Raw genomic sequence first — 14,487 nt, 5'->3', positions numbered from 1 at the left:
TTCTGGCCACAAAAAAATTAATAAATACAAGATTTTAAACAACTTGCAGTTGATATCCTATCCAGCTGATGGTTATGTGGCTGTTTTTTTTTTTTTTTTAAGAATGAGACTAGTACTCTGATTTTTACTGCTGAATACTGAACCATTCTGACAGAAACTCTGACCCTGTCCCTTACATATTCCAACTATGAAGGGATACCTCACTGGCTAGGCAAACTTCAGGACCATCATGAAGTGTCAAAGCTTTACCTTTCAGAATGGTCTGATCCAAGAGAGTTTTAGTTCTAATCATCTTGTACAGCCAAACGCAGGGAGTTATTAAGACTTGTCCTCCCTTTTGCAGGTGTTTTACATTTGGGATCGGTGAAGGAGCCTCCACATCCCTCATTAAAGGCATGGCCTGGGCAGGAAATGGAATCTTTGAGTTTTTCATTGGCAAAGACCGCATGCAACCCAAGGTAAGAGTATACAAGAGCCCACACCCCTAGAAGGACGGATATTGAGTTACAGAGTTTTAGAATGGTAAGAAAGCTGGGATCCATCAGTTATTCAAAGTTGCCATATGTACAAACAACCCTCATACATGTTCCCTACCCACCGATTCCCATCTTATTCTTTTTTTCTTCCTCTCGCTCCCACAATATTTCATATTCACAAACAACATACACACATCCCCGGAGTGGTAAATTGGTTGGTGTACTTCTTTAGGCATGAACGCCTAGACTCCAGCATGGCCCCTTCACCTCAGGGGTATTTCAAGAAGACCTCTTTTGCAGGTAGGAGAACTATAAGTGGACCTTCTGGCTTTCAGATTTAACAACAAACTTAATGCATAGGATGCATTAAGATGAAAAAACACAAGGGTTTACACCCCCTTTAAACCTTGCTATCCTTTACAGCGAATAAGTTACAATATAGCCTCTGTTTGATCATGTTTGACAGACAGTCCGTGTTCATCCGATCCCCCATAGAGGAGAGCAGAGAGCTGACAGGGTGTTGGGACCGCCCTGTCATCCGCCGTCTCAGCGGGGATAAACGGAGCGATCCCCACTGAGCAAGTGGATCATCATGGGGCGGATCATTACGGATCCGTCCCGTGTGAAAGGGGCCTTAGTCTTCACAAGGTTGTCACACACTGTTGCTGGTATGTTGGCCTCCATGTCCTCCATGCAGATTTCCTCTAGAGCAGTGATGTTTTGGGGCTGTCGCTGGGCAACACGGACTTTTAACTCCCTCCAAAGGTTTTCTATGGGGTTGAGATCTGGAGACTGGCTAGGCCACTCCAGGACCTTGAAATGCTTCTTACAAAGCCACTCCTTCGTTGCCCGGGCGGAGTGTTTGGGATCATTGTCATGCTGAAAGACCCAGCCATGTTTCATCTTCAATGCTCTTGCTGATGGGAGGAGGTTTGCACTCAAAATCTCACGATACATGGCCTCATTCATTCTTTCATCTACACAGATCAGTCGTCCTGTTCCCTTTGCAGAGAAACATGATGTTGCCACCCCCATGCTTCACAGTAGGTATGGTGTTCTTTGGTTGCAGCTCGGCATTCTCTCTCCTCCAAATACGACGAGTTGTGTTTCTACCAAACAGTTCTACTTTGGTTTCATTTGACCATATGATAATCTCCCAATCCTCTTCTGGATCATCCAAATGCTCTTTAGCAAACCTCAGACAGGCCCGGACATGTACTGGCTTAAGCAGAGGGACACGTCTAGCACTGCAGGATCTGAGTCCCTGGCGGTGTAGTGTGTTACTGATGGGTCCCCCGTGTGGTTCTGGGATTTTTGCTCACCGTTCTTGTGATCATTTTGACCCCACTGGGTGAGATCTTGCGTGGAGACCCAGATCGAGGGAGATTATCAGTGGTCTTGTATGTCTTCCATTTTCTAATTATTTCTCCCACAGTTGATTTCTTCACACCAAGCTGCTTGCCTATTGCAGATTCAGTCTTCCCAGCCTGGTTTGTTTCTGGTGTCCTTCAACAGCTCTTTGGTCTTCACCATAGTGGAGTTTGCAGTGTGACTGTTTGAGGTTGTGAACAGGTGTTTTTTATATTGATAACAAGTTCAAACAGGTGCCATTAATAAAGGTAATGAGTGGAGGACAGAGGAGCCTCTTAAAGAAGAAGATACAGGTCTGTGAGACCCCTCAGCCCCGTATGCAATAAACAGTGCACCCCTCAACCCTGCACTCAGTACATAGCACACTTCTCAGCCCTGCATGCATTACACAGCGCACCCCTCAGCCCTGCACGCAGTACACAGCGCACCCCTCAGCCCTGCATGCAGTACACATCGCCCCCCTCAGCCCCGCATGCAGTACACATCGCCCCCCTCAGCCCCGCATGCAGTACACAGTGCACCCCTCAGCCCCGTATGCAGTACGCAACACAACCCTTAACCCTGCACAGAGTACACCGCACACCCCTGAGCCCTGCACGCAGTACACAGAGCACCTCCTCAACCCTGTATGGAGTACACAGTGGACCTTCTCAACCCTGCACACAGTACACAGCGCACCCCCTCAAACCTGAATGCAGTACACAGTGCACCCCTCAGCCCTGAAAGCAGTTTACAACGCACCCCACAGCCCTGCAAGCAGTATACAGTGCACCCCTCAGCCCTGCAAGCAGTACACAGCGCACTCCTCAGTCCTGCACGTAGTACACAGTGCACTCCTCAGCCCTTCGCGCAGTACACAGCACACCCCTCGGCCCTGCAGGCAGTACATAGCGCACACCTCAACCATGCACACAGTACATAGCGCACCCCTCAATCCTGCACTTTTTATGTAGCGCACCCCTTAATCCTGGGTTTTGTTTAACCACGCCCCTTAAGCCCTACCACTGCCAAGTTTGGCTACACCCACATTTTGCTGTGGCGCGCTATGCACACCACAGATCCCCATTCTCTCAAGTGTCCCTCATTCGGAAGTTCAAAAGTTGGGAGATATGGTAGTGCACAGTGAATTTGTCTTTAGTATGTCACTACACACTATAACTTGGTAAATGTTGCATTAGGAGGGACATGCTGAGCCTGCGCCCACTCCTCCAGTCCAGCGTTCCTTTGTTACCTCACTCCCAGTAACAGAATGGGGTCCTGCTGTGCACGTAGTGCAGGCTTCATGCATGAACTCATTAAATCCTTCCTTGCCATAGCTCATGACCAGGCCATAGATCTCTGTAATGTGGGTTCAGATCTGGTAGCTATTGGATCTGATTAGAGTGAAGAGACACAACCCCCCTCCACACAGGAACAGAGCTGAGGCTGTCAATCCGCTCATAATCTCTCCCCTGTCACCTTTTTTTTTTCTCTTGATGTCAGAAAAACTTGTCAGAACTGATTCATGCTGATAGTAGAAGAAGGAGGCAGCAGACAGAAATTACACTTTGTGCCCCTCCTGTAGTGTCAGAAAAAAAAAGTAAAAAAAAAAAAGTAAAAAAAAATGGGCCCTTTAAGACTTAAAAAAAAAAAAAAAAAAAAAAAAAAAAGTAATTTAACATAGTGCACTGTTGCGCCGGTCGTAGTGCACTATGAGAAGCGCCACGTCGATGCAATTACAAGACTGCATCCATGGCGCTTCATTTGCGGGCTTTTAACCCACCTTGCGGCGCAATGCAAAGCGCCGATTAGCTTCCGCCGGTAGAATAACCACGGGCGGGAGCATTGTTTACAATTAGAGGTTACTTCCGGAATTCATGGGCAAACGAAAACCGTAAGTGTCGTCGGCAGCTCCGTTCTTTGCATGGAGCGGAGCTGTCCGGTAGGAGAGCATGCCAGGCACCTGTGAATATCACTAACTCAGTGAACAGGAGATCTGTGCATACTACTGGGCGTCCCTGTCACAGCCATTCAGTCACCAAACAGCTGCAGCTGACACAGCCGATCTCTCCAGGAAACCTAACACTAGGCTATTCTGCCATCAGCTTCACTGTGCTAGCTGCCCCTGTCCCTGATCCCATCCCACCCACCATCCATCTGTCCCTGATCCATCCCTCTGTCCCTGATCCATCCCACCCACCATCCCTCTGTCCCTGATCCATCCCTCTGTCCCTGATCCATCCCACCATCCCTCTGTCCCTGATCCCATTCCACCCACCATCCCTCTGTCCCTGATCCCATCCTACCCACCATCCTTCTGTCCCTGATCCAACTCCCCACCCCACCTCCATTCCTCTTTCCCTGATCACCACCATCCCTCTGATCCCACCACCAAAGGCAAACATGTAAAATATTGCATTATTGCAGTCCCTAAATGTGATGACTGTATTTGTTTTATTTTATTAGGCTTTCTTGTACTTCATTGTCTGCGGTGACCTCTGCCTATTGCTGTTTCCCGAGCACCTTTTTTTGTGTTTCCTGTTTTTTTTTTCTCTGGTGAACAAGGAGTGTGACTGGGCTGTCAGACAGATTGATGTGTCATTAGAACCTGGTGTATAATGTAGAGCCTGGTATATGATGTACAGAGCCCGGTGGATAATGTGCAGCCTGGTATATGATGTACAGAAGGCGGTGTATAATGTAGAGCCTGGTATATGATGTACAGAGCCGGTGTATAATTTACAGCCTGGTATATGATGTACAGAGCCCTGTCTATAATGTAGAGCCTGGTATATGAAGTATAGAGCCCCGTGTATAATGTACAGCCTTGTATATGATGTATAGAGCCCTGTGTATAATGTACAGCCTGGTATATGATGTACTACAGGGGACGGAGTTGGTGGATTCTATAAGGAGTGTGGCTTATGAGAAGTGGGAGGAGTCTAAGGGGTGGACGGGGTCTAGCGCCCCCCCATCTTAAAACTTCACCAGCCGCCACTGCTCTGGCTAGAGACGAGTACACATTATATTTCATGTCTGATGTTTACAACCACTTTAACTCTAGGAAGATAAAAAAGACAAAAGATAATGTAGCTCTATTTTTTTTTTTTTTTAATCACAGGCATTTATATAGTGCCAACAATTTACTCAGTGCTTTACATATTGTACATTCACATCAGTCCCTACTCTCAAGGAAGTTACAGTCTAAGTTCTCTAGCTTACATCATAGGTAGCACCCTCATGTTTACTACTAGTGGTATTGGAGGTAAATTATAGTTTGGCTCAGGGCTAAGCCTGAGCTATGGAATCTGGGTCAGGGTTCATTAAAGTTCAGGGCTGAATGACTCATCCAGGCAGCTCTCTGGTGCCCCCCTTCTGGTTCTAGAATGTTGCAGAATGTTCTATAATTGAGTGGGCAGAGGCTAGGAAGGTTGTCCTGCATATTTAAGGGGAACTTGGCCAATCCCCCGGTGGTGGGCCTCGCATGGGACTAAGTGAGCCACTAAATATGATTGAGTTGTGCCAGCAGTGAAGTCGGGTGGAAGATGGAGATGAAGTGCAGGGGGGGAGGCTGACGGTGGCCCTGAAGGGACCCCTGCCGGGGAGGGGCTCTACTCTGGGCCAGAAGTTAAGGTAGCTGGCCTAGAAGGATCCTACCATGGGAGAAGTTGAAGGAGGCTTTCCTGAGAGGCAGCAGGAGCCAGAAGAGGACAGTGTGAGTATTGTAGCACAGGACAATGGATTCACAAGGGGAGAGACTGCTAGGGGTAACAGATCTCTCTGGAAGATAACAGTGTGCTTAAATCTTCCCTTCTTGCTCTGGGAAATCTCCGGAGCATAATTTGGGCAAACTGATGAAGAGAGTCAGTCGGGTTTAGACTAATGAAGAGAAGCAACCAGGTGGACTGGTGAAGAGGCAACTAGGTGGGCTAGCATTTCCTGCTGGGACAGAACTGGGACCACTGTCTACAAGAGAGCTGGAGGTACTTCACGAGGCAGTCCACTACCGTTCTGGTGCTACTTCTACCAGGGATGAAAAGTTCCTAGCCTGCCCACACAGCTACTAGGAACAAGTTACCTAACAGCATGTAGTTGAAGTATAGGAGAAAACCAGAGTGCCCAGGAAGAACATACAAACATAATGCAGATGGTGTCCTGGTAAGGCTTTGAACCAAGGTCCCCAGTTCTGCAAGGCAGAAGTGCTAATCATCAAGCCTATTCCTTTAAGCATATTAAATGCATTTGTTGTGTTTAATTCGTTTTAAATACATTTTTAAATGAAACAGTGAAAGTACCTGACCCTGGTATTGGCCTCCTTCAGCTCCGATAAAGCAGAGCTGGAGTGAGGAAGAAGCAGTACATGGAACCATTATGTTCATGTACTGACAAGAAACATGCTGACAGATAGGAGAGAGAAGAGTGACAGACAGATGATATCATTACTGTGCTGCTTCTACTTTTACTGTCCAGTCACTGGCTGGGGGTGGGTCCTGGGCTCAGAAAAAGTGGGTTGAACCATGTTGGCTATCAGACAGAGAACATTCATTGGAAAAAAAAACATTACTGTGGGGGAAATCTCTGGATTGAAAGTTGATATAATTTTTATTATTTTGTATTTTAATGGGTTATTCGTGTTTATCTTGTTCTTGTTATTTTTGTCTCAAGTTCTGCTTTGGTAAACTTACTGTTTTCTTTTTTTATTAATACCCCTCCCAAGGTTCTTCGGGCACTCAAGTGCTCCTTACAGCCCTCTGTGAATGATGTCTCTCTCACATGGACCCTTCCTTCTGGTGTGGAAGCCTTCGTCCTTTCCCAAGTCCCCACTTGCTTCTTCCAGGGACTAAGGTCTATTGTCTACGCTCAACTAAAGGGAAAGGTCAGTGGCCCAGGGAACATTGTGTTTTGTATGGAAGTTCAGCTTCAAAAATTGTTATTGTAGCGGTGACACTTTGAACAACGTGTCATTCATGTACAAATTTAGTCTATTGCCTCAGAGCAGTAAAGGGGTCCTGAGGGTTAATTGTGTAGGTTAACTTTGACATCAGTTTAGCTGGGCTGTGTTAGAGTTCTGCCTGGTCATGTGTACAGTATGGTGCACATGACAGGCCAGAACCAGGCCTGTTTGGACGTTTTGGGTATCAACTTCCTCGGAGCCAATCAGTGGGTGTGCCGGGCCCCACTGAGGAGTCTGGGGAAGGGTACTTAAGATGTTGAAGTCACATGTGCCGGGTTGTTCGTTCGTGAGGCCCTAGTGGTCTGTTTCTGGACCGGGGTAGTCCCGCGAGGGGTCCTGGTCACGGGAGCGTTCATCGCTCCGCAACATGCTTCGGTTGGCTAACCCCAATAGACCCATCTGGTCTGGGGTAGGGATCCGTCTGTTCCCGAGTCTCGGAACCAGTTGGTCTGAGGCGCAGGAACTGAGGGAGGATTCAAGGTGTCCGGATGTGCTCTCGGCTTGGAGGGGCACCACAGCCAACAAGCTGGCATCCTGGGAAGTGCCTGGTTGCTGGGTTGTGAAGGACACTGACGAATCCACGCTTTTTCCAGTACTGTCAAGGAGACAGAGAACGTTCCAGGTACTGAGGAAAAAGGTTCCTGTTCACTTTCAGTTACAACTTGTTCAAGGTCAGAGATTTCACAAGTTCTGAGTCAAAGCGCTGATTGCCATAATCACTGGCTAGAGATTTGTTCAGCCTTGAAGCGCCCAGCTGCAGTGGCTACTCTCTGGGTGATACTAGAGACTTTGTTATATTTGCAGTTACAGGTGCCTGAGTTCTTTCACCCTTGCCCTCTGTTCCCATACGAGACTGTGTTGTTGGATGTTACCCCTACAAATAAAAACCTTTCAAAAGAACTTTATTGGTGTCAGCGTCCAAAGTTGTTGGGTACTAACCCTGGGAACCCCTAGACGTGGAAGATCAAGCCAAGAGGAGGTAACCAGTAAGCCCAAAAGTTAAGGCCGCCCTGCCAAGGGTTATGGCCGCTACATTATTAAATGGGGATCTGGCAGAATATCTGTCAGAAATTAACAAGTCTCAGGACTGGGGTAGATGGGCACAGGCTGATTGATACTGGATAGTTATACTCTATCTGGAATATTTTTAGATCAAGCTAGGCTCTGATGGTGGTACAAAAATGATGTACCAAATATATACAACTTCATCCATGACTAGGGTAGTTCAGATAACTTACTTCTCCATTAAAATGGCACTTGGCCTTTTATTAACTCAAAAACATATTTAACCATAAACCTTATATGAAAGATGATTGCAGATCCTTGTCCACATCAATCCAAAACTTTTCGGAATCTGTGGTACCTCTAAGTTGGATTCTGTCCCCAGCCGGAACACCGCCTCGGGGACTTACTAACTGACCACAGACCCCCTACCACCTTACTACCTGGTAGCCTAGACTAAACTACACAAACCAGGAGGACTCCATACCCAAGACAGGTCCCACCGTATTTTTCAACAATACCTCCATTTTTGTGCCTTCGTCAAGGACCCCAATCGCCAAACCTTTTACATGAAGAACCTCCAAACTTTTCCTCTGAGGTGGGAGGGCGGGACTTTCCACACCGACTTGTCTCCTGCAACTGAGCCTCCTACTTCCTCCCTTCCTTGCACTTCAGCTCCTCCTTATCCTGCACTAACTCCTCCAATCAGGTAAGGCCCCTTTCACACATTCGGACAGTATGTCCGTATTTCATCCATCCGTTTTGCGGATGAAATACAGACATACCTGTACATACATTCCTATGGGATAGTGGGTGGATGAACATCCGCAGACACCCGCTATTGTCCTCCTCCGCAATTGTCCAATTCTGCAGACGGAGGAAAATACTATTTTTTTATCCGTCTGCAGAGCGGATCGGATGAACACGGACAGACGGTCCGTGTTCATCCAATCCCCCATAGAGGAGAACGGAGAGCTGACAGGGCGGTCCCGACACAGTGTGCCGGGACCGCCCTGTCCGCCACCGGCTCAGCGGGGACAATGGAGCGATCCCTGCTGAGCGAGCGGATCATCACGGGGTGGATCATTACTGATCCGTCCCATGTGAAAGGGGCCTAAGGGTGAAATTTACTTGAAATTTACTTCTCTGAAACCGTCCCAACCCCTCTTTAACCCCTTGCAGTATGATCGTTCCTTCCATCCCGTCATGCATGCCCTGTGCTTATATTTCATTCCAGCTCCGTACATTTCTATCTGAGGGAAAATGGACAACTTATATTTGGAGTAGGTATGCTGTCCGTGATGATGGGTTTGAGTTTGAGGTGCAAGAGGTGTAATTTAATTGAATAAACTTGCAAGCTACAGCGGTATTTTCCCAAGCCACAAAACACACACAGCAAGTGCCGCAAGTGGAGCAATGAAGTATATTTAAAATAAATTGTGAGGCACTGGCCCCTAGGTTTACCACCTACGGTGGGGACAATAATTATTTGATCCCCTGCAGATTTTCCCATTTGCAAAGAAATTAAGGGTCTATAATTGTTATCATAGGTGTATTTTAAATAACGGCAGAATATCAACCAAAAATCCAGAAAAAACATATGATACAAATGTTCTAAATTGAGTTGCAGTTCAGTTAGTGAAACAAGTATTTGATCCCCTACCAACCAACAATAATTCTGGCTCTACAGACTGGCTACAGTATGTTTCATGTGGTACACAGATTAGTCTTGTCAATTTAAGAAGATGCTCGCTCCTAACGACAACTCGTTATGTGTATAAAAGACACCTGTCCACAGAATTTTTCTTCCATTCAAAACCACCATCATGGGCAAAACCAAAGAGCTGTCAAAGGACATCAGGGACAAGATTGTAAACCTGCACAAGGATGGAATGAGCTGCAAGACCATCAGAAGAGATTCTTGGTGAGAAGGAGACAACTTTTTGAGCGATTTATTTGCAAATGGTAAAAATACAAAAAAAAACATCAATCTCCCTCGGTCTGGAGCTCCATGCAAGATTTCACCTCATGGGGTGAGGATGATCATGAGAAAAGTGAGGGATCCGCCTAGAACTACACGGGAGCTTATGAATGATCTCAGGGCAGTGGGGACCACAGTCACCAAACAAACCATTAGTCACACAATGCGCCGCCATGGATTGAAATTCTGCAGTGCCCCAAGGTCCTTCACCTCAAGAAGGTACATGTACAGGCCTGTCTGAAGTTTGGTAATGAACATCTAAATGATTCAGAGAAGGATTGGGAGAAGGTGTTCTAGTCAGATGAGAAAAAAAAATATAGCTATTTGGCGTCAACTCGACCCGCCGTGTTTGGAGGAAGAAAAATGCTGATTAGGACCCAAAGAAACACCATCCCTACAGTCAAGCACGGAGGTGGAAACATGATGCTTTGGGGATGTTTCTCTGCTAAATGTACAGGCCGACTTTGCCACGTTGAGGGGCCAATGGACGGGGGCCATGTATTGTAAAATCTAGGATGAGAGCCTTCTTCTCTCAGCCAAAACACTGAAGATGGGTCATAGATGGATCTTCCAGCATGACAATGACCTAAAGAATACTGCCAAGGCAACAAAGGAGTGACTCAAGAAGAAGCACATTAAGGTCATAGAGTGGCCAAGCCAGTCTCCAGACCGTAATCCTATAGAAAATGTATGGAGGGAGCTGAAACTTCAAGTTGCCAAGACAGCCAAGAAAGCTTAAGGATTTAGAGAAGATCTGTAAAGAAGAGTGGACCAAAATCCCTCCTGAGAGGTCACCAACCACAAGAAACGTCTGACCTCTGTATTTGCCAGCAAGGGTTTCTCCACCAAGTACCAAGTCATGTTTTGCTTGGGGATTAAATACTTATTTTACTCACTGAACTGCAACTCAATTTATAACACTTGTATCATGTGTTTTTTGGGATTTTTGGTTGATACTCTGTCTCTGTCATTTAAAGCAGAACTCCGGGCAAAAACTTTTTTCCATGTCCTTGTTGCTGATCTCCTACCTTTACCAACTATGTCACCCATGTTCTTCTGAGCTCTGCAGTTCCTCTGTAGGCTGTTGATCTTGGTAAAAAAACATTATTGCCCAGTGCCATCCTGTTTGTAAGACCTCTGGCTGCTATTTCTCCCATATTCTAAGCCAGCGGTCTGACACTCCCCCTTGTGGAAAGATATGTGTAGCACTCAAACATGTGACCATGTAGGTGGAAACATGAGATCAAGTGACCAAAAGCTAATCAGTACATATAAAACAAATAATAGTGATACTAATACAATTGTGATAAGTATAAAACAATCAATACACAAAAATGAAGTAATGTGAAATGAAGAAGATATAAACACTAACTGTGTTGGTGAGACACAATGGGATGTAGAACATAGTCCATATGATGAGTGCATGAGAAGTGGAGAAAGTTCTTAAAGCCCCGTTTCCAGATGAGCTGACTAATGTATGGTCCTGGTGAACCAGTTGGTGTGCCTATGGACACTTCCAAAGGATGAGATATAAGAGGTAGGGTACTCTTACCAGCTATGGCGGACACGCATACCATATGGCAGTTGGCCAAACGAGCTCGTAGTTCTCCTGGGAATATCATGCTGGATGCGATGATGAATAAGCGACTCCAAATCACAAAACCGGAAAGGACTGACAACCGTCAGCCAAAGGGGTCCAAGACCCGTCCACGTAATGATGATGGATGGATGATCAGCAGTGTCAAAATATAAAGTGAAAAAGAAAAGAAAAAGGGTGTTGCATATGGTGCAGGTCAACCAGATATGGTTTATTTGGGCATAAAAAAACTTACAACGATTTGTAAGATAAACAATATAAAAGTGATCACAGATGCGATAAATAGTATATAAAAGCAATGTGAGAGGCAAAAATGTGCAAGCCCAACGTGTTTCGAGTCGGGCTTGCACACCACAGCATCATCACTGAAGGGGACAGGATAAACTAGAATCACATATTCCACATTCTAGACTCGTCATGTGCAATAGATGTAAATTACTAATTTCGATATAGTACTGAATGTGGACTGACAATTAAAGAAGTCACCACTACATGGCATATACCCATTACACAGCGCGTCATATGTGCCTGAGCTCCCAGACAGGTGCACAGCCAGGCGCCCACAGTGACAATGCTGAGAGGAGGGGGAGATGAGCGGGGCTTCATTCCACCACATCGCTGGACCCTGGGACAGGTAAGTGTCAGGCTATTAAAAGTCAGCAGCTGCAGTATTTGTAGCTGCTAACTTTTATTTATTTATTTATTTTTTAAATGCAACTCCGCTTTAATGACTCAGACAAGAAGTTGTTTTGTTTGTTTAATGCTGTGGACTTGTACAAAGCCCTCCTGCATTGAAACTGTTTATTACCTTGCTGAATAATTACTGTTGCTAGTTCAACCTGTCCAATATATAGCGCCCCATGCAGCTACTGTTGAAATTTTGTTTTTGACCTCCCTAGAGGCATCAATTAATTAGTTAGGTCCGCTCTGGGCTCTGTTGGGATATGGGCTCCATTACCAATTACTTCCCCCTGTCTCCCAGTGGACCCTGGGACATAGTCGGTGGGAGAATCATGATCCCAGCCAGCTTGTTAATATCTCCCCAGCTAATCCCTGGCCAATATGGCAGATGACCAGCAGAGGGCTAAGGGGGTATAAATGGGCTGGAACCCAGAGCAGAGGTCTTTTGTTCCTTGGGTAGTAAGACCCTGGGAAATCTGCCTGGAACTGCAAGCATCTTATGTGGGGCCCCAGCTACTGTTTGGCTGGGGAACCTCTGTTGTATCCTCCTGGAGCATTCACAGAAAACCTCCTAAGGATCCAGGACACAGGCTGCTGGAGTGCAGAAGTTGACTGACTTTGCACATAGCTGCTCAGTGATCAGGAAACGGTGAGTTCCAGTCTTCTGGACTTAAAGTCTTTCTTTGGCTTTTCTAGGAGATCAGCAGTTACTACTTTTACACTCAGGACTGTATTCCTGTTGAGGACTCCCTGTTTAGTACTGTTCATTTATATGCTTCAAAGGGGGTGCCCTCACCCAGGAGTCCTAGAGCAGAGTTCCCTAGGCTCACCCTATCCAAGTTCTGCCCAAAAAATTTAAATAAAAAATAAAAGAGCTGCACAGCCCGTTTACTGGCTCATGTGTATTTGCCTCTGCTTCACATAAAACTTGGACTAATGAAAAATGTTGAAGGCTTTCGTTTTTTGAAGCAGATGTTTCCAAGACTAATGCTGGCCATACACAGGTCGAATTTCGAAAGTGACCTGACGGCACCACCATTGATTTCAAAATTCAAGCAACCAAACCTTCAATTTCACCTCATGTTACTACAGAAAAGAATTGTCGTGTCTGGGAATCTTCTTTTCTTTCCGGGAATCTTCTTTTCTTTCCGGGAATCTTCTTTTTTTTCCGGGAATCTTCTTTTTTTTCCGGGAATCTTCTTTTCTTTCCAGGAATCTTCTTTTCTTTTAAGGGAATTTTCTTTTCTTGCACATTCGCATTTCTTTTTCGATTACATTTCTCCCACGATCCTCCCATCATTGTTTAGAAAATCGTTTGTTTTTTTCCAAAAATTTCTAACATGTCCAATTATTAAAATTCGATGACCGCACGAAAATCGGCCGTTGCTGCAGCCCACTAATGGTGTGAAATACGAACGAAAATTGTTAGATAAGATTTTCGAAAGAAAGTTCTTTCAAAATTCGACCCATGTATGGCCAGCATAACTCATGCCAAGATTAAGGAAGGCATCTTTGTTGAAGAGATACTGTACGTACATCATCAATGGCTAGCTGGAAAGCAATCAAGGATGTTTTGGCAACTACATAACCCCTGGTTGTCAAACTTCTTATAGCATACAAGATCACGACGTGCATCATGTCACTAAAGGTTCATTTTCTGCATCAACACTTGGGCCTCTTTCCTGAACATCTAGGTGCAGTCAGTGATCCTTGGATAACCCTCCCACTGTGGAAAAGAACATTTAGCACATACAATATACCAGTGGTGTTGCTATTGAGGCTAGAGCCCCGAATTTGGGGCCCATAGACCCAAGTCTCTTTCCGCATGGCCTCTCTGCAGTCGGGCTGCGGGTACGGCCGGTGGGTAGGCTTTATGAGAGAGCCAGGCAGGGGGAATGGAGTGGGCAGATGAGCAGAGATGACATCATATCTCTCCACCCACCCTGCATCACTGCTCTTCTGCCCTCACTCAGAACTGACAGCTGCACCTGCCTCTGCTACGGACCAGCCTGCCACCAATGCAGCAACGATGCACATTTGGTGGCACTGGCTGACATGGCAAGTGAAAATCTGCAAATAGTGGCAGGTGATGAGGCAAACGATCATCTGGTAACAGGCGACGGTGACAAGCTGCATCTGTGAGTGACTTGTATAGTGCTACTTATGCGAACTGAATCACCTCAGGGTTCTTTCTTGCCAACAGAGTCCATCTGAGGCTTTGCGTGGTCCTTTTACCCTGTAAGGTCCTGACACGCTTACAAACACATATACATATTAAGGCCAATTTTTTTAGACACGGTCTAATAAGCCTACCAGCATGTCTTTTGGGGTGTGGGAGGAAACCCATGCAGGCACAGGGAGAACACGCAAACTCCAGGCAGATGGTGTCATGGATCAGGATTTGAACCAGTGACCCTATTGCTGCTAGGTGAAAGTGCTAACCACT

The 14,487-nt window shown here is 46.0% G+C and overlaps 1 protein-coding gene across 1 annotated transcript in view; it reads left to right on the top strand.

Annotated features, from left to right (window-relative positions):
• LOC143975639 (von Willebrand factor A domain-containing protein 5A-like) overlaps window positions 1-14,487 on the top strand; it is a 157,092-nt gene that overhangs the window by 90,821 nt on the left and 51,784 nt on the right. The window contains exons 11-12 of the mRNA XM_077478129.1: window positions 344-458; window positions 6,544-6,702. Coding sequence (XP_077334255.1) covers window positions 344-458; window positions 6,544-6,702 — 274 coding nt within the window. The remainder of the gene's footprint in view (window positions 1-343; window positions 459-6,543; window positions 6,703-14,487) is intronic.

Source organism: Lithobates pipiens, unplaced genomic scaffold (assembly GCF_037356315.1).
Source record: "Lithobates pipiens isolate NorthernLeopardFrog02 unplaced genomic scaffold, aLitPip1_a1.2 Scaffold_13, whole genome shotgun sequence".
Taxonomy (NCBI): Eukaryota; Metazoa; Chordata; class Amphibia; order Anura; family Ranidae; genus Lithobates; species Lithobates pipiens.
Note: the sequence above shows the minus strand (reverse complement) of the source record. Positions and strands in the feature narration are given on the sequence as shown.